Source organism: Zeus faber, assembly GCF_960531495.2.
Source record: "Zeus faber genome assembly, chromosome: 21".
Classification (NCBI taxonomy): domain Eukaryota; kingdom Metazoa; phylum Chordata; class Actinopteri; order Zeiformes; family Zeidae; genus Zeus; species Zeus faber.
This window is the reverse complement of record NC_137208.1, coordinates 21,496,488-21,516,138: the sequence shown is the minus strand read 5'-3', so window position 1 is coordinate 21,516,138 and position 19,651 is coordinate 21,496,488. Positions and strand designations below refer to the sequence as shown.

At 44.4% G+C, this 19,651-nt stretch overlaps 1 protein-coding gene across 1 annotated transcript in view; it reads right to left on the bottom strand.

Annotated features, from left to right (window-relative positions):
• The window catches only part of large1 (LARGE xylosyl- and glucuronyltransferase 1), an 89,838-nt gene that overhangs the window by 8,047 nt on the left and 62,140 nt on the right, over positions 1 to 19,651 (bottom strand). Inside the window, exons 7-11 of the mRNA XM_080022717.1 lie at positions 12,311 to 12,415; positions 8,951 to 9,063; positions 7,719 to 7,844; positions 7,107 to 7,262; positions 2,871 to 3,034 (exon numbers count right to left, since the gene is read on the bottom strand). Of these exons, the coding sequence (XP_079878843.1) occupies positions 2,871 to 3,034; positions 7,107 to 7,262; positions 7,719 to 7,844; positions 8,951 to 9,063; positions 12,311 to 12,415 (664 nt within the window). The remainder of the gene's footprint in view (positions 1 to 2,870; positions 3,035 to 7,106; positions 7,263 to 7,718; positions 7,845 to 8,950; positions 9,064 to 12,310; positions 12,416 to 19,651) is intronic.

Sequence of the window (19,651 nt, the reverse complement as noted above, 5' to 3'; positions counted from 1 at the left end):
TGACGACATCTCAGAGTATTTAACGCCCCCCTAGCTGAAAAGGTCTATATCACATCACTAGATCCTAGCCTGTTGTGGCGCTAAAACACCCACTGAGAGCGAGGGTTTTGAACATTTTCAAGCAAAAGTGAGCAAAGCAAAAGTCTCCCCTTCTTTAAAAAAAAAAGGGGAGAATTGCAAAAAATAAACAAACACAGAGTTTTGTAAAAATAAAATAGGCGAAGATTTGCAATACATATAACGTAAATATAAAAAAATATATAAAAAGGAGAAGATTTGATTAGAATTTCTTCCATTTTCTTTCTTATTCTATTTTCAACATTTTCTTAAAAGATTTTCCTCACTCCTCATGAAAGGTTACTATGCCGGAATAAAACTCAATATATCCCAAGGCTGGGGTATCAGTGAACCAAATAAAAAATGACAAAGGACTAAATAAAAAATAAAACAACAGGGCAAGACTCAACAATCAATAAAATAAAACGAGTTACGCATGTAAATACGGTTCAATGAATTCCTACTGACTGTCAGAGATGGTGCCTTTAAGCACTGGGTCTTCTCCATCTCGCGACTACGCAGGTAGTGTGTATACCAACGAAGTCACCTGTTGTCCTTGGCTGACGCAGGGCCACCCTCCCTATATAAGCCTGCGTCATCACGAAGGACACCCCTTCAGGATCTTCTCGCCAAGATTCTGAGTGACAAGAAACTCTGACGGTCATCTGGAATTCATAGAACCGTAGTTACATGCGTAACTCTCGTTCTATTTCATTCCGACTTACCGTCAGAGACTGTGCCTTTGGCCACTGGATGGTTTGTACCAACGTGGTCACGAGGAACTCACCATCTCATGACTACAAAGATGTTGGCAGGACCGCTGCAGCAACAGCATGAGCAACCACTACATTGACCCTGTAGAAGCGGCCAAATGTACATGGTGAAGACCAGGTAGCTGCAGTACAAATGTCTCCCAACTGTACCGCTCCAAAGGGCAGCCCATGAGGTGGACATGTTCCAGGTAAAATGGCATGTAAGCCTTTCAGGTATAGGTAGGCTTTCAGACCCGTAGGCATGCATAATAGCCTCGACAATTCATTGGAACAATGTCTGTTTTAACAGGGCTGGGCTGCTATTGCATCCGCCATGACAAACAAAAAGATTATCAGAACTACGAAGGCTTGCCGTTGTCCCCACGTAGGCCCTGAGTGCACACACTGAGCACACTCGCTCCTGCCCCTCAGTTCCCCCACCCTCCTGGCCCTGAAAGGGTGTAGGCATGTAACTCAATTCTCTGGTTCACATTAAGGGGAAACAACCGTTCCGGGAGGAACGAGGGGTTTGGCCACAGCGTGATGCCTGAGTCATCAGTGTTCCAATGCATGCATCTTGGGCTAACTGACAGAGCATGAAGCTCCCCCACTCGTCTCACTGATGCAAGGGGCCGGGAGGAATGCCGTCTTAATAGACAACAATTTCAACTTGGCCTCCCTGATGGGCTCAAATGGGGGGAAGGCACAGCGCTTCCAAAACCACTGGCTAGCCCCACGGGGATACATGATGTGACTTGAGGCAGATTCTGCCGCCTGACCCCTCTGAGGAAGCGAGTAACTTGAGTCGTTCGGTTTTCCACCTTGGTGTGATGCGCTGAAATAGCGGCTACATAAACCTTAATGGTGATCGGTTGGCTTCCAGTCGAGAACTTCACCGTAGTCTTCGTACCAAGCTGCAAATAGTATCCACCTGATGGCACACAGGCAACGGGTGGAGGGCCCCCGAGAGCTAAGTATGGTCTGAACAACTGTCTGATCAGATAATGCCAGGAGGGGGTCTGGGTCCCGAGAGGCCAGACCCAAACCTGCAGGCGACGCAGAGTCGGATGTCATATTTGACCTTCTAAGCAGGACAGGTAACCATGATCTTCCCAGCCAGTTCGGAGCCATCAGCAGAAGTCTGTGGTTGCTCTGCCGAACCCTGTCTAGGGTGCCCAGATGCAGAGACACGCAGAGGCAAGGGCAACGTCACAGCAGCGAAATGGAAAACAAAACAACAAACACGCTTGTTTCTTCTACACCCCCAGATCGTTCTCCTAATGGCATCGGCAGAACTGGCAACAGAACCACCCAGGGCCCCTAAGCGTGTGAAAGTGCATCGAAAATAATGTAAATGAAAAACATAATGGAATAAAATGAATTAATAATAATTTTGACCAGGATGGCCTGAACATTTCCTATCATGATTATAGCGACCAAAATTACCACGGTTTTCACTGCTTTCAGCACAATATTGTTGAAATGTAGTCATAACGCATTTATTATTTCACCACTGCAATATTTTTTGATTTAGTATTTGAACAAGTAAACAAGCAATTTGAACAAAATATATGGCTATGTATTCATAGTCTGTTCCATATTAGTAATGCCAGTTCACCAATAAGAATTTGTATGGACAACCCAAATGAGGATTACATTTTTGAGACATAATATGTTCGAATTGAATTTGAATTTAACTCTGAGACATTTTCTTTGTTTCTCACTACCTGCTGATTCCTAAGTGTGTCCTAGTTGTCTCTACAGTTGGCTTAGAGGTTCAGTGGTGCTACACTCATCTGGGAAACTTGGATGATAATCACCGTTGACTTGTGACATGTCAAGTTGCATGCTTTCAAAACAGCTTGCTCTAGATAGACTTATAAACATTATAATTAGAGCAAATATGTACAAGCTTTCAACCCAAACCCTAAGTCTAAGCCTAACCCTTGCCCTCGCCCTAAGCTTTGGATTCATTAACAAAAAAGTCATTACATCAACCTCTGCTCCATTAACCTCCAAAGAACCAACATATCATCATGAAGGAATTAAGGGAACCCCCACCTGTCCATGGAGAGTTGCGCCACCAGTGTGACGTCTGTGTGGTCGGCGCTGGGTGTGTACTCGTAGTGCAGGAAGTAGAGGTGGGTGCGGTGCACCGTGAAGCGCTCACGCCGAAACTCGTAGCACGGGTCATCCTCGTCCAGCTCCGAGAGCGTCTTCTGGAGCTGCAAGTAGAGGGAGCGGAACGTGCTGAGTTCAACCTGCTCAAAAAATACTAATTGACTTGAGGAACATTTTTGGGGTGTTATTGTTGAACCCAAGATAAAACAGTAGACTAAGCAGTAGACTCTGTAAGGACTTAGTAAGTACATAATAATAATGTATACCCTATGTACCTGTAGCAATGATTTATCCTGTGCAGAGAATCACATTTTCTATATTCTGTACATTTTTGGCAATTTTTATTTTATTATTAAGACTTTAGCCTTTATATATATATATATATATATATATATATATATATATATATATATATATATATATACACACCATAAATGAAAGGCAATTATTTCTGTACTGGATAAATAAATATGCATACTTAATACATAACAATGGATGAGTAGATCCTTATGATTACAATGTTATTACTAAGTTATTACAGTGTCAGAGCAATGTTATTACTGTTACAATATATTGCACAGATATATTATATTGCACCATCCCAATCAACCTTTGGGGCTTCATTTAAAACACAGAAGTGTTTGTGACCTGTTGTGTTGGCAATGGCCGATGTAGGCTAGAAACGCATGTTGCACGAAGCCAAGAGACAAGACAAGAAGCGTACTGCGCTTGTGAAACCTGGGCTTTGAGCTGTCACCCCGCTGGCCGGAAACTCAAAGAGCGGGGGATGACGAAGACCGGGTTGGCGTGTTTGTCCAGGGAGAGTTGATTTTGCGAGTAAACACAGAGGAAAACGGGGACATGGCCAGCCGCACAGCTTGCCCCCTAAAGCTAAGCTGTGAAATACCGTCTCCAGTGTTACATCAACGTGTCCTTCCAAGTTCAAAGTAAATCAAATGTTCCACTCCCTACGCCGCGGCGCTGCCCCGTTTAAACGACCTCCCTCTTGTAAATCAAACGTGGCGGTGGCGGTGCTGGTGCCGAATGGGTGTGGAAGGTGAGGTCAACCGGATCACCCACCCCCTCTCCTGGGGCGATGGGTGATCACTGGGGGAGTTTTAGTCAGCTTGTTTTAAAAAGGAAGGGAATAAAACGAGCCCACCTGACCGTTGGGGGAATGAAACACTTCCAGTATTTTCCTCCTCGAAATATCAAACAAAATTCAGCTTTAAGATGATGTTTTTACAAACGATTAAAACAATGAACTGCGATTTATCACAAGATATTTCTGTGATAGATCGCAATTTTTAAATGTACTCAAATTTGACCTTAAAGAGAGGTTTTGCTCATTAAAAAGCAGTGCATCGAGTTATAGCTAAACTATGGTTTAATTATTGAGAACAGAAACACAAAATTATCTTTAGCTTAAGCTTCACTAAGGCTTCCAGAATCAAGCCTTATGGGCGTTATGGTGAACTGGCGTCGCTTTAAAAGAGGCACAGACTCTCCTCCTGCGTACGGGGGATCCATCTTTATCTCCAAAAGCAAAGCTCCAAGCCCCTCGATGAATAAAAAAAAAACGAAAAAAAAAAACGCCTTCAATTTAATTATAGCCCCTCTTCCGTTTACGATTACATTACCATTCTACTTGTTATTGATGTCCTTCGTCCCAGGGGAAGGACGACTCTCTAAACTAATGATACTAGATCAGAATTCCCATATTTTGGGCCGGGGGTGGGGGCTCGCTGCTCGGCGTCCTTCTCTTCGGCGCTTTTAACTCGTAACGCAAAACTTTTTGATGTAATTAGGGGAAAGAGATGCAGAAGAAAAATTAAGACGGATCAAAAGCGCCGGTGCCGTTTCCACGGGGACGCGTGGCACAGTTACCGCCAAGGCGCCAAGTTAACTAAATACTGTACTTCTGTTGAAGTTTGATGAATACTGTTAGTGCCGAGAGCTCGGTCAGTACATGTGGGGGGGGATGCAGTTCAAGTCCAGTGAATAACATGAAAGGGTACAAAGGTAAGCAGTCAACTTCCAAAGGCAAAAAAAAAAGTTGAGATTACCAAAAACTGAAAAATAATGTAAAATTCTTAAAAAAAAATAAAAAAGGCCTTTTCCAGGGAACAAGTAATGGGTTAACAACTTACAGGTCTTGTGCAGCAATGGAAATAAATTAAGCCCTGAAAGTGGATGCAAACAATTCCCACAACAGTGTCCCAACATTTGACTACCTACAAACCCTCTATAGCATAAAAGCAGTGTTGGAACAGACTGTTATTTCACTGTTTTATCGCACTGCAGGAAGTTGTAACAGGCTATTAACAAAGGAAGACAAACAGACCATTATAACCCTTAAAAGTGCAGGTCTTTCCTTGAGAGAAATGGCAAAGAAAGCCAAGGTGTCAGTGAGTACTGCTTCCTACACCATCAAAAGGCACTTGGAAACTGGAGGAAACTCTGACAGTAAGTGGTCTGGCAGACCCAAAGCCACAACAAAATCCGAAGACAAGTTTCTGAGAGTCAACAGCTTGCGTGACAGGTGGCTCACAGGACAACAGCCTCAAGCACAGTAAGGAGGAAAGCCATTGCTGAGATGGCGGAATCAGAAAACGAGGCTTGTCTGGGCCATGAAGCACCACCAGTGGACAACTGAAGACGGTCAGAAGGTCTTATGGACCAAGGATTAAAAAATTGAAAATCTTTGGTTCGTCCCACAGGGTTTTTTTATGCCGTGGAGTAGGTGAAAGGATGTTTCCTCAGCCTGTGACGCCAACTGTCAAACATGGAGGAGGAAGTGTGGCACCCTACAAGTGCAACACATTTGTGGGCACTTCTGCCACAGTGTTGGGAAGAAATTTTCCAACAATATTTGATTTCCACTGTAGAAAGAATTCCACGAGTGTGTTTTGCAAAAGGTGGCTATTTTGACGAGTCAAAAATTTTGTTTAAAGTTTGTTAAACAAAATAATTTCCATTATTTATTTCTTATTTTTTATTGTTTATTTGGTCTATGCTTTAATTTCGAACATATTAGGACATTAAAACTCCGTAAATTTCAATAAAAAGTACTTTACTGCATTTTTTTGTCGTAGTCTACAGCCTTGATTACCGTAAAACCAGGGACGGCAATGTCAAGTTTCTGTCGTTCTTTTGTCTTAAGTTGAATTTTGGCTCAGGCAATGATCCGGATACAAGAGCTTGGAACCAGGTCAACAATAAATTAATACTTCAGCCCCCCCGGTTTCCTGATAAAAAAAAAAAAAAAAAAAAAAGACAAAATAATATTTAATTAATATCATAAAAAGAGGGGAGCTGGTGAGAGCAGAGCCGATTAGCACCCGCGGCTTTGCTTCACTTTGAGTGCCACGCAGGCCGATTAAAAAAAACCCGCCGGTTTGGTGAACGACTGGGGCCCCCGAAGCACCCCGTAGACTGGTGTGCGCCGCCGTGGCCGATCCCTGAGTGACTTCATTAGGGCTAATCATGGCTTTAATGGGATTTAAATTGCTGCTCAAACCCTGAAAAATTGAGTGCGCAAACTATTTCCTGAGTTAAGGACACACTGGAATTGGACCTTTTTTTGGGGTGGTGATGGTGGTGGTGGCGGGGAGGACTCTGGGGGCTCATGATTGTAAGATTGTAATGTGATTAATTACAGCAGCAGGCCTCAGGGTGGACGTTCCAATGAGGAACCTGTCCTTAAAAATATGTGTGTGTGTGTGTGTGTGTGTTAGTGTGTGTGTGTAAAATCTACAAAATCTAACTATTGAGGATCAGTGGTGAGTGACCTTCAAGCAGGGTGGGAGTTTTCTTTTTAAAGGGTGAGACGAGACAACCTCTCCACGTCGAGCTCGATTCTTCTTTTGCTGTATCATAGCGAGCTGGCCACACGATCCTTGAGGGAGTTCATTTCGGGACCCGTGTATAGTTCACGTAGAAGTACAAAGAGGGGCAGTTAACTTCGAACCGTCAGCGCCATCGAATCAGCGGATATTTTCCAGGACCACAGACAAAGCAAAGAAGCAAACAAACACTGTGTGCCCACAAATTCGGCTCCAACGGAAAAAGGCAACTTTCTAGACTCGAGCCCGAGGGCTGGACTCTGACTTGTAAAAAAAACCCCAAAAAACATAAAAAACAATGGTAAGAAGTCCTCCCCGACCCCCCGTTTACGTTCTCGCTGTTGTGGTCCGTCTCGCTGGGACAGCCGAACAGCTCACGGCGAAGCAGGTTGCCATCGTACTCCAGAAAGGTCAGGTAGAGGTTGCGGAAGAACTCCACGTGTTTGTTTTTCACGCGCAGCTTCTTCGGGGAGTTCCAGTGGATGACCTGGAGGGGGAACGAGAGAGAGAGAGCGAGAGAGAGAGAGAGAGTCAAGAAAAGAAGAGGAGAAGAAGGGAGCGGGGAAACGGAGCTTCAAACTGAGTTTGGCGCAAAAAAGGGTGTAAGTGCACTGAATATAAGTCTAACCTATATAAAAGTACAAGCGGTTAGTCTTGGATGCTGTTGATGAAAGAATCACCATCAATCAAAAGTTTGTTTTTTTCTGTCCTGTAAGATCCTGAAAATGTCAGTTACGCCCCTTTGTCCCCGAGCCCTCATACTGCGGGTGAGTGATTTGTCACACTATAATAAAATATGCAAACGATGCAGGATCGCACCCGATTTCCAAAAGGGACTGAGGGTAGGTGAGTAGGTAAGTTCAACAGTTCGTATTCACATACGAAATGACGGGGTTTGACGAACACCAAAAACCACACTGCCGCATCGCTCCCGGGGTTTCACCTTGAGGTCCGACACGTCCTTGTAGCACTTCTCAGAGCGCGTGTGGTCCGACAGCTGAACGTTCCAGAAGCACGGCAGCTGGTGCACGAGGAACGGGTTCTGTTTGATCACGGCGTTGAAGATGTCCTGTGGACGGATGGAGAAGAGGTGGAGCGAGAGAGAGAGAGAGCGAGAGAGAGAAAGGCGGTCAAACACAGCAGGGAAAGACTTGGCTTCACATTACATCATCTCAAGGGGCCACAAGTCAAAGGAAATCAAAGAAATAAAAAGCGTGAAGGAATCTGCATCCCGCGGTTCACCTCGACCCACCCCGGTGCGAGGTTACTGAAGCAAACCCGCATTTCAGATTGCATCACTCTCCCATTTTTACACCTTGTTGAGAAAAAAAGAGGTGATGCTAAAGAAAAGAGATAATGTTTTTGTCTTGTCGCCATTTAACGTCTAAACCAGAGGGCCTCTTCAAGGAGGTTTTTCAGCCCGCGGACCTGCAAAGTGGTCCCTGTCCCCCCTCTTGTTTACAGCAATATGCAAGAACAAACAATCAAAACAAATTTTTCTACCCAAAAACCCCATTTTAACTCAAGTTAGAGAATAACCAACCAATCACCCAATGAACCTATGAATAAAGGGACAACATTATTTCCTTATAACTACGCAACTAATACACCAATGCTGAGATATTTTTTTTATTTCTATATTTACCGTATGAAATGAACCGGAATAATATTTAATCTCGCAATTCTCCCGTTTTTGTTTTTTTCCAGACTCAACTTCATTGACTGGAATATAACACGATTGCCCCACGATTGAAATTAAATTTGAATATTTGCTAGATTTGACAAATCCTAGTGCCGTACCTCCACAGAACACTAGGTGCATGGTGGCCCTGATACCCAGTTGCAGACCCTTGCTCTGCTTAGTTGCTTTTGATTTCTTTATCTACGATATGAAATGAAGCTAAATAACATTTAAGCACACAAGTCTCTTTTTAGATGTAAATTTGAATTCCTGATTGATCTGAATATGACATGATTGCCAAAAGTGTATGAAATTGTATTTGATTTTTTGATAAGAGTTCATAAATATCTGTGCAGTACCTCAGCAGATCTCTACGCTACAGTGGCGCTGTTGCCAGGTTGCAGTCAACAAAACCATTTATCTTCAGGTTTTTCCAAGGCCATGACAAGTATTAACAGCAAGGAGGGCTGTGTGTGTGTGCGCGTGTGTGATACCTGGTCCGCCAGGGAAGTCGACAGCATGCCCATCAGTTCCCGCTCCGCCGTCAACCTCCACATCTGTTCCCACCGGAGCTTCCGTAGGCGATCCAAGAGGAGTAAGATCACGCCTGCACGCACGCACGCACACACGCACGCACACACGCACACACACACACACACACACACACACACACACACAAATATGACGTTGTGCATCGACAACTGTCAATTGTGTTTACCTAATCCGACCTTAAGTTAAACCAAAGTCACGAAAAGAAGGTAGTAAGGATGAAAAATATTTTGTCAGCAAACTCTTTTCTCTTCCCCGCCCACTCCCTCCCAGGGCAAACTAGAGAGAGCGAGAGAGAACGAGAGAAACAAAGAAGTTCTGGTTCGTTCCCAGTTCTCTGGGCAAATAACATTAAAAAAAAATCCTTCAGGCTGGAACAAAGAAAAACAAGTACAATTAAATGAATGGGGCAAATATTCAAAGGGAGAAGAGGGAGTGAAATATTTTCCTTTCTCACCAGAAACAAACAAACAAACAACCCCCCCCCCCCCCACTCCCATCTGTTGCCACGCCAACCGCCTGAGAAAGCCGCCGACTGACCACAGCTAAATTGGCGAGCCGTTTTGCCTGCGGAGCTGCCCGCTCTCTGTGAATGCGGCCACGACCGACCGACACAGGTGTAAGGGGTGGTATAAAGGGTGGCGGTGTGTGTGTGTGTGTGTGTGTGTGTGTGTGTGGCTCAAAGTCAATGTTCCGTTTGTGAAAACTGCAGTCACTGCGGTGCTGCACGGGGGCGCGGCGAGGTTTTGAAAGTGGACGAGAGCGGCCCACAGACTACGATGAAAATGAACTAACGTTACGTTACAAATGTTAACTGTAATCACACAGCACAGTATTTCTGACTATATGGTCATGAGTACATTTTATCTTAAAACACATATTGTTTACTGATTCCGATCCATAGGAGCTGATTACCTTACATCATTTTATTTTGATCGTCCAAAATGAGGCACGAGCACTTTGAAAAACATACATGACATTGTTGATCAGATACTTTTTGTCCAAGGCAACTGACAATATGTCATAATGTCAAAATGTCAGTGTCAAAGCACTGTATATTGCAGTCACAGCAGTCAAACCTTCTCTAGGAATACTGAATAAGCATTAAGAGTTAGCTTTTTAAAAAGAAATTCTGACAGCCAACTCTTAGACTTACTGTAACATGATCTTTATTTATTTTGCATGGTTTGACATTGGCCCCTGGGCTCTACTGCTCATCCCTCCTGGCGAAGTGCACAGCAAACATACGTCAGCAGACTTAAGCCCTGGTTATATCTTTGCCCGAGCGGGGCGCAGCGTCTGAGCGAGCTGTTTGCGTATACTATCTTGTCTCTGCGTCAAAAAGTAACTGGAAGGCTTTGAATTTCACATCCGACTTGTGCAGCGGATCAGTTTTACAAAATATCAGAAATAAAACGGCAAAACACTGATCTCCCGTCACTTCCAGTGCATTTCGAGGGAACGCCCCTCACGCCATGTTGACAAAATCTCGGACGTTGCGCAGGTCCCCATGGGCCATGGCGTCACCCCTGGTGACGTCATTTCCGTCGTGCGCTTGGGGCAAGTATAAAGCTAGCATTAGTGAGCTAGAAATATAGGAGCTGCAGCAACACAGCAAGCGCCCCCCACCCCCCCCCCCCTCTCTCTATAATCCCTCTGCTTTGTAATTCACCTCCCTGTAAAGCCCCCTTTCAGAGTGCAAGGTAATGCAACTTAACAAGACACACGTAAATAGACAAAACACAAGCAAATTTAAAAAACATCTTCACCAATATATGACAACATGACGTGTTTTAACCTGTCCAACACTCTCTTCCTTCTAGAGAATGAACGTTCTCCACCCGTTCTCCCTCTCCCCGTCCGCCCACTCCCTCTCTGGCTCCGCGCTGCGGTGCAGCCGCCGGGCAAGCGAAGCGCTGCTCCCCGACGTCCCCGCACCGCACCCCTAATTCTACAAGACACGTCTAGGGTCTGAGTGGCATTTTTAAGAGGGGAAAGATAAAATGTAAGAACATAAAAACCTGCCTCCGTAGAGACTGGACGTGTTTACGTTTCTCGTCTTTGCAGCCGAGTGCCGCGAGATCAGACTCTTTTTTTTTCGTCCCAACTATTCTTTTCTTTTTTTTTTTATAATCCAAATAAAGCACAAATAGTGGGTTTTTACGAATATTTATTTTGTAAAAACCCACTATTTGTGCTTTATTTGGATTTGGCTCTACCCCTACTTTACGGCAATCATCGTGGCTCCTTTTCCCACATGACTTGAGAAATGGGCCTGCTACTGTTTGCTTTGTGCTCTAGTCTATAAAGGACCTTCAGCTTCTCTGGCCCCTTATAGCGAGAGGCACATAAAGCCTGGGTTTGATGGATGCAGAAATTTGAAAAAGGCATGAGAAAATAATTGCAAGGTGTAATAAGAATCCAATCTTATTTTTTTTTTTTTTTTACCATCAGCAGTCTGCCGCCGCCCACCCCCCATTTGAACTTAAAACAAGCCTGTGCCAGTTTTTATTGTTGGATCCTGCATATTTCATCAATTTTGATTACAAAAGACAAAAATATAGACCCTTCCATTCCTGGGGGTTAGGGTTAGCTGCATGAAATAAAATTGAGCTGCTCAGCGTGTCCTGATTTTGAGCGTTAACAAGTGTGAATTCAAAGAACCCTTTGAGGCAAACTAAAGCAAAGGGGGGGAAGCAGAAGAAAATGACTTTTGAAGTAATCAAAAACATTTTTCCCCCAACTTGGGAGGTGAGAATCCAAACTGAATGCGGCTGTTCAAGTTGTAAGTAAAGCTTGCCTTATTGTTGCAATATACTGTCTCGGGAATATTACACTATATATCGATATAACAATATTTACAAAGTCAACTTTGAAGAGTCAAAGGGCAGATGCTGGAAGGTGCATTTCCCTCATTCAACAGGAGCTGTTCTAGCGGATCCCAACCGCAGCCTTGCACGCTTAGCTAACACTGTGCTAACACAGTTAGCGTGCAGCCCGTCGCTATCTCAGTACTGGACACACAGGGACGAAATTGGTGTCGCCCTTATCGTCTGAATCTGAGCGAGGTGGACAAAAACTGGAGAATCCCTTTAATATCAAGGATGAAATGTGAGAAAAACATGATTTAAGTCGTAGTTTTCAGACACGTCAGACTTCACATCAGTTGAAATGTTATGCACCATATGTTATAATCAGCACTATCAACTTCGCCTGAAAATTTGTGCATTAAACAAGGAGGATATTCAAATTTTACCAGTATATAACGTCACTCTGTTGTGTATTTCAGAATATTATGGTCATACCTGTGTTGAAGCCCCTGCCCAGAGCGGGCCACGGACGGTGGTTCTTCCAGAGGTTTCCGAGGTACCAGTCACTTTGGTTCTCCACCAAACCCAGCACCTGTTGACCTGGAAAAGGCAAAAGACGTTAATATATAGTCTCTTGACATGTAGAACCAGCATGAAATGGATTGTAACTAAGCCTGCCATGTGGAGAACCGTCCGTATCCAATGGGGAAAAAAATTAATAAATCACTTTCCCGATTCTTTTGCATGAGTGAGAGTGAGAATTATTACGTTTCAGCCAAGTTTGAATTAAAAGCAATATCATAAGTATTATTATATTATTGTAATAATAACTCTTATTAACGCTTGATAACATTGTCCGTTTCAACAGCGGACACTGGGGTGGAACGCCTTGTTCATCACACACCTGACAGAGATCATTTCAATTTTCCTCGACAGAATAAAATGAAAGTAAGAATCGAAACAAGATAGAGTGGAAACTGTTGAGGACAAAGTTTGAGAGAATTTGCTTCAGACTCTAGGAAGTCAAAACTAGGGGTTGTAGTACATGAAAGACAAAGATCAGAATAGAGGGAAATTGAGGGTTTTGGGTGGGCGGGCAGGAGGGCGAGGGCGTTAAAAGAGATTACGAGGACGCAGGCCGGTTTGAGATAAAAAGGTCAAAGATTAAGGAATTAGGGAGCTGTGAGGGTGGGAGGGTAGCGTGCAGCAGGCGACAGCTTTAATGAAGGCTGTAAGGAAGATTAATGAGAGCTTATTGCAGCACGGAGCGCCAGCCAAAAATCTCCCAGAGAACAAAAAACACGGCTCCCACTGTCAGGATGGCAACAGAGTCGGACAATTACAGAGGGGACTCGAAAAAATAATAATTTTTGAAAAGAACAAAAAAAACCCGCCGAGTTCTTTTTATCGGTGGGACAGTTCACAGGAAGTTATTTTTTTGTGTTTGGTTTTGCTTTTAATCCGAGCGCCATCTCCTGGATCCATCAAAACTTACAAAAAAAAAAGGATACTAACGGATACAAACATCACACCCAAACCTTTCCATTCCATATATCAGTGGGCGTTCACAGTCACTCTGCTGTTACCTCAATGGTGGCTGACATTATGTCTCAAAATAGGCATCCCACACCTCTGTTTAGCAGGAAATACCCCTCACCCTGAGACCTGTCAATCTCCGCTCAATCCCCGCCCCATGGACTGTGGCATATATCCCCCAAACAGGTTTCATCTAAATTGTACAACAGTGGTGTCATTAGGGTGGTGCTGGGGCGGCGGACCGCACTGGGTGACACCATCAGAGCAGGTGACACCACCGGAGGGGGTGACACCACGGCCGGCGAAACATCCTAATCAAAAGTTAAAGGTGCTTCTTGCCCACCTAATACGAAGTCGCTGCACGATCACACTCAGAGCCCAACCGTGCGTAACGGGGATACTTCCTCTGTCACCCCGCCCAGCAAGTGAATAAGCGGCGCACCCATGAGTTACTGCGTCCGGTGACACCAACCCTAGTGACGCCACTGTTGTACAACCATGGATAAACATTCCGTGTGCATAGGTAGTATAGGCAAATGCTATGGCTGCAGGATGCACTAGGGGGTGCACAACCTCAACCTTTTCCTTTCTAATACATATTTTCTTTTTAATTAAATCTTTGACGCGCCCCCATCACAAATGCGTAGAACGGTGCAATGAGCCCATCATATCATGGTACTCGACCCCAACATGTTAGTTGTTGTGAAAATCAATTAGTTCCAAAACATTTGCCACTAAGAAACAGTCAGCATTTCAATATAACAAAGGAATTTCAGTATAGTGATGACAATAAATAGAATTTATTTGCAATGTTTATTGTAAGTATATTGTAAAGAATATTGAATAGTATTTTATATTATGTAAATATTGTGAAATGCGTTCTAGGATTATGAGTGAATTAGTGAAAGGCAGGCTTAAAAAAAAAGCCTTGTTAACCTTGTTTCTTGTTCATTTTAACCTTGGTTAAATGATGGTTTCTTTTCTAAATTCGGTGTATGTGTGTGATGTCAGAGTTTTGTTTTAATCTACTTATTTTTAAACTGTAGCTTTTCATAGCTTGTACAAATTTTCAAGTTACTTAACTGTCTTGATAAAGGTTGAACAAAAGGAAAAAACTCTATACAACGTCATTTATAGTTTTCGTGATATTTATAGTTTTCGTAATGTAGGCGTAAAGTTTGGACTGTTTTTTTAGTCTCTATAGCCAAGGAAATCACTAGTGGTGCAGTGAAAGCATATATTTTGGGTCACAAGGGGGCACCATCGAAAATCTTGCCAAGGGCACCATGTTAGCTAGGGCTAGACTCTGCTCGTATCTATGGCTTAGTTTTTCATTTGTTGATAATTGTGCAAGTTGCTGAGACAAATCTAAGTAAACCTATTTAAGCTTTCAGAACTTTTGATCAAGAATAAAATAAGCTCAAAATCCAATAAACACTCCCAAGTTAATGATCTTCCCATGATCACCTACTACTTGGCTATTAAGCATGATGTTGCCGTCTTACAAATATTTATAGATCAGAGAAGGAGAGAGAGTGTGGAAGGGATATGTTACAGGAAATCGGATATAACACTTGGCATTGCAGTTCCCAGCCCAGAGTCTTCAGACTGTAGGCAATGGGAAAATCCATAATCTATCCCTCAGCGCATCAATAGCTGGGAGTGGGAATACTTATCGGATGTCAATTCAATTAGTGTGCGTGAAGCGGAAGGGTGGCGGTGTTATTTCGCGGCGGAGCGGGGGGGATGGTGGTGTCTGGTAATCAACAGGCTTTTTCGCCAGCAGATCCGCTGCTAATGATACCGATGAAAGACAAGCCCACAAGGTCACCTGGTCCCACCTTTGCTCCCCGTTCTACAAAACTGACAACTTAATTAGCGCTGTGGCGGCCAGGGTTGCCGCCGTGGTTTAGAGGAGAAAACGCGGCCCAGAAGAGGGAAGTACGAAGCAAGGTGGAGACAGGCGACGTCGCACAGATGGAGGAGTGGGGGCGGGGGACGGCGCACTGGGCTCAAAGGGCGAATGAGTTTCTTTGATGTGGCGGCTGGTCGAAACAAGCTCCAAGCGTCTGAGATGTGAGACCGACCCACGGCAAAACGCTGCCCTTGGACACGTGGACTTTTCAAGCAAAAAAAGACATGTTGGAAGGACCCCTTCTGTCTGCAATTGTTCCAAATATCGCTGTCGTTGTGATCTACACATACAGTCCAAATCGTGACTTGTTTTGTCAATTGCAGCGGTTTTGAAGCACTCCGTTTATTTCCGTGTTTGTTCGCTCCCTCAGCTACAACAGTCGATAAATAAGGGGCTGGGGGTTTGGGCAGCCCGCGAGCTGTTTTTCCACCTTTGTGTCCTTGACCGGCAAGTGATCAGCTAAAAAGCATTACTGCCGCCGAAGGTTGGGTTTGCTGAGTAAGACGGAGCTGACGCCTCGTGCACTTAGGGAGTGGTAATACACTTAAGTGTTCATAATTCAAGGACGGACGCTGAGAAAAGATGGTGCTGCCAAGGCGTGATCATTGTCTTCCGCTATTGTGTTTGTCAGCAGCAACATAGGTATTACGTTCATTTTCAAGTTGAAAAATGGGGTTTGAATTCGAATATCAGTTGAGCGAGAGTGCTGAAATGGGGCTAAATTAGGCTTAAATAATGTTAACTTGGCCAATCAGGGGGGTTGCGCCATCATGTCATGTAATCTTTTCACAAAAAAGGGGCCTAAAAATGAACCTTCCTGATAGGAAGTGTCAATTCTGATGAGACTGAGGGTGTGTAGGTGGGTGGAGGTGAGCGCGGTTACCGGTGCCATGGCGACCGATAGCTGTGCGGCCAAAAGGTCTCTTTTCTTCAGCACATCAGTCAAGTGGGATCAATAATGGTGATTAAAAAAGAAAAAAAGCAAGAACTTTCTCCCCACATTCTAGCAAGATTTGCTCCATTCTTGCCCCATTTTGGTGAAATGCTTGGCGTGTGGAAAGCACTTTAAAGGTTTCCATGAATCTCCACATTTTCCGCAGTCTCTCATGCCAAATCGCAGATTTATTTTCTTTTTCTGCCTCTATCTCCCCTAAAGTGTTCGCTCTGCAGCCTCTGACCTCCATTTTCTAATGAAACCTCAGAAAAGATGTTGCCTCATGATGAATCAGCCCCGTCTCTCTGTCAGTGGAGAGACTGACCGACGGAACCAGTTCACCTAGATATCACATACACAGCGCCATAAGAATGCCCCCTTCAAAAACAAACTTCACAGGGCAGATCTTTACTCAGCTAAAACTGGCACAGATCATGGGGAATGTAGAGTCTCTCTGTGTTTACGTATATATTGGAAGAAAGAAAGAAAGAAAGAAAGAAAGACCCACTCATATCGGGGCCTGTCGGACCCAGAGAACTAAAAGGAGGCAGTTTATAGGGTGTTAAGAGGGCCAAGTCCACCTCCTTAGTACTCATTCCAGCCCAACCTCCCTTTCCAAAGACTCCATCAGATCGCTGATGGGCAATTATGACTCGTGTCAATCAAAAACCGTACAGAGGAGCTGAGAGCAGTCCACCCTCCCTTTCACCTAGTGAAAAAGAAAAAAATGTTTCGGTCTCCCTGCATCCGCCTGTGGGCCTTTTCTCCCTAGGTCTCTCTCTACCCGTCTCCCATCTGTGGTTTCGCCCACACATCCACACATGCTGCAAGAGTGGGGAGAAAGAGTGTAGGAGTGATTCTGGTAAGTATGAAGACAGCGAACGAGCAGGTGGCGGCGTTACGATAGGCGATCAGTAGGAGACACTCAAAAAACGGCTGTGGGGAGGGGGTGGAGGCTTCCGAATCAGGTGGAAAGCGTGTTGAGACGTTTTTGCTGGCATAGGAGGCTGTGGAGAAAGTGCGAGCAAGAGGTTCCGCAAGAACGACAGACCGAGAATTTGGCAAGAGAACGCCAACGAGACCACCCCCACTGGAAACAACAAACTTGAGCTACAGCGCAAAGACTCTGCTGGCCAATTGCACAGGTGGACGACCAACTGTGGACTGTTTGAGGCGAAGAAACCAATTGCTTTGTCTACCGACCACCCCGGAAGGCATATGGGTTCATGCACCCAAGCAGAGAACATTTTTTACAAATGGAAATAAGATGGATGAAGACAGAACTGAATCTACAAGTCAACTCCAAGTCCCCCCTTCCCCTCCAGGGACTGCAGGAGCAACTACAATGCTTAGCTGCGAACACACCTCCTCATTACCAGCCCATGTCTGAAGTACCAGAGCTACATTTCTGGCGTTCTCCCCCGCGTGCTTCCACACTTCCACTGACTAAAGACACCTTATGCACTGCAATTAGTCCACTCAGCTCATCAAAACCGGCCCCACACGCAGGGGGGGCGGTTGAAACCCGACTTTCCTCCTTTTGTGCAGTCGTACGCTGCAGTACAGTGGCGCGTACTTGTACTTTCTGCGGCCCCGCTTAGCTTGTCTGGGGAGCGCCCCGGCTACATAATTGATTCACCCTCGGGACGTACACCCAAATCCCTAAAAAGCATTGGGCACGAACCTTTTCTTTTATTATTTGAAAAGGTGAGAAAAGGACATGTGGTTTTCCATGTCGCTCTGCAGAGAGGGGAAAAAAATACATCTTGTTCGACGAGGACGTGCTGAGTTGACTGCAGGCTGAAAATAGGCCAACCTCCATGGAGCTGCCGCCATGTGAGGCAGCGGGTAGCTCAACCACTGTTTCTTGAGCAATGATTTATAATAATAACCGGAATATAACATGACGCCCTCCCATCTTTTCAGGTGTCTAAATGACATCAAGTGCCCACATGGGGGAGAGATAACCTCTGCTAGACCGGCTTGAACATCTCGTTGTCTCTCCAGACTGCCCTGGTAAAGATTTACTGCACTTATCTTTTAACATTGTGTTCTAATGGTCTCTACCAACACATTCCTCATTTATGATTATTATTATTTAGTGACTCTCTGTTGAAGAAACAAGCAGGGAGGAACAGAGTGGAGGGAGTGTGGGCGAGCATGATAAATCCTGTTCAAGAGCTTGTTTCAGTGGCCAAGAGAAATACATTTTTTTTTTTTTTTAAGCAGGTACACTCAGTCTTTTTGGTGCCTGACTGATTCTTTGCTGAACACTGGTTTAGATTTGATCCTGGAGGCCTTTCTCATCTAGCCGCTGAAGGAAAACACAAACAAAAAAGGAAGCAGGGGGTGAGCACAGACACCTGCGGCTATGTGGTCACGTGACCATTTGGATTCCTGTACACGTAAGCGGCGGACACACACACACACACACACACACACACACACACACACACACACACACACACACACACACACACACACACACACACACACACACACACACACATTATTGCAAACAGACACCATTTAATTTCTCACAATGTGCAAACCAAAAGGAGTTTTGTTGATACGACATACTGCCATATAGTCAGGAAGCAATGTCAGCACAAGAACTGTTCGTCGTGAGCTTCATGAATTGAGTTTCTATGGCAGCTGCATACAAGCCTAAGATCACCATGTGCAACGCCAAGCTTTGGCTGGAATGCTGTAGAGCACGCCGCCACTGGAAAAGCGTTCTCTAGAGTGATGTATCATGCTTCACCATCTGGCGTCTGATGGAGCAGTCTGGGTTTGGCGGAAGCCAGGAGAACGCAACCTCTCTGAATGCATAGTGCCAACTGTAAAGTTTGGTGGTGGAGGAATAATGATCTTGGGTTGTTTTTCATGGTTACATTGAAGAGAAATCTCGCTACAGCATACAATGACATTCTAGAGAATTGCCCCTTTCGTTTCAGCATGATGATAGCCCTGTGCACAAAGCAATGTGCATAAAGAAATGGTTTACTCACTGGGGAAGAACCTCACTGGCCTGCACAGAGTCCAGACCCTAACCCCATTGAACACCTTTAGGTTGAATTGGACGCTGACTGCGAGCCATGTCTCATCAAACATCAGTGCCTGACTTCACTGATGATCTTGTGTGTGAATGGGAGAAAATCCAGCCATGTTCCAAAATCTAGTAGAAAGCCTTCCCAGAAGAGTTGAAGTTGTTATAAAAGGGGGGAAATTCAATGTTCAACAAGCACATATGGGCCTGGTGTTTGTGTGTCCACATCATTTAATAATTAATAATATTAATTAATTAATTAATTAATTAATTAATTAATAATTACAATATATTAGATATTATCTTTACATGATCTAAATTATCAGCATTATATTTCTTGGGATTATCAGTTTCTCTAGCCATTCACTGGCCATTGTGTGCATAATGGGCCATTGCGCAATG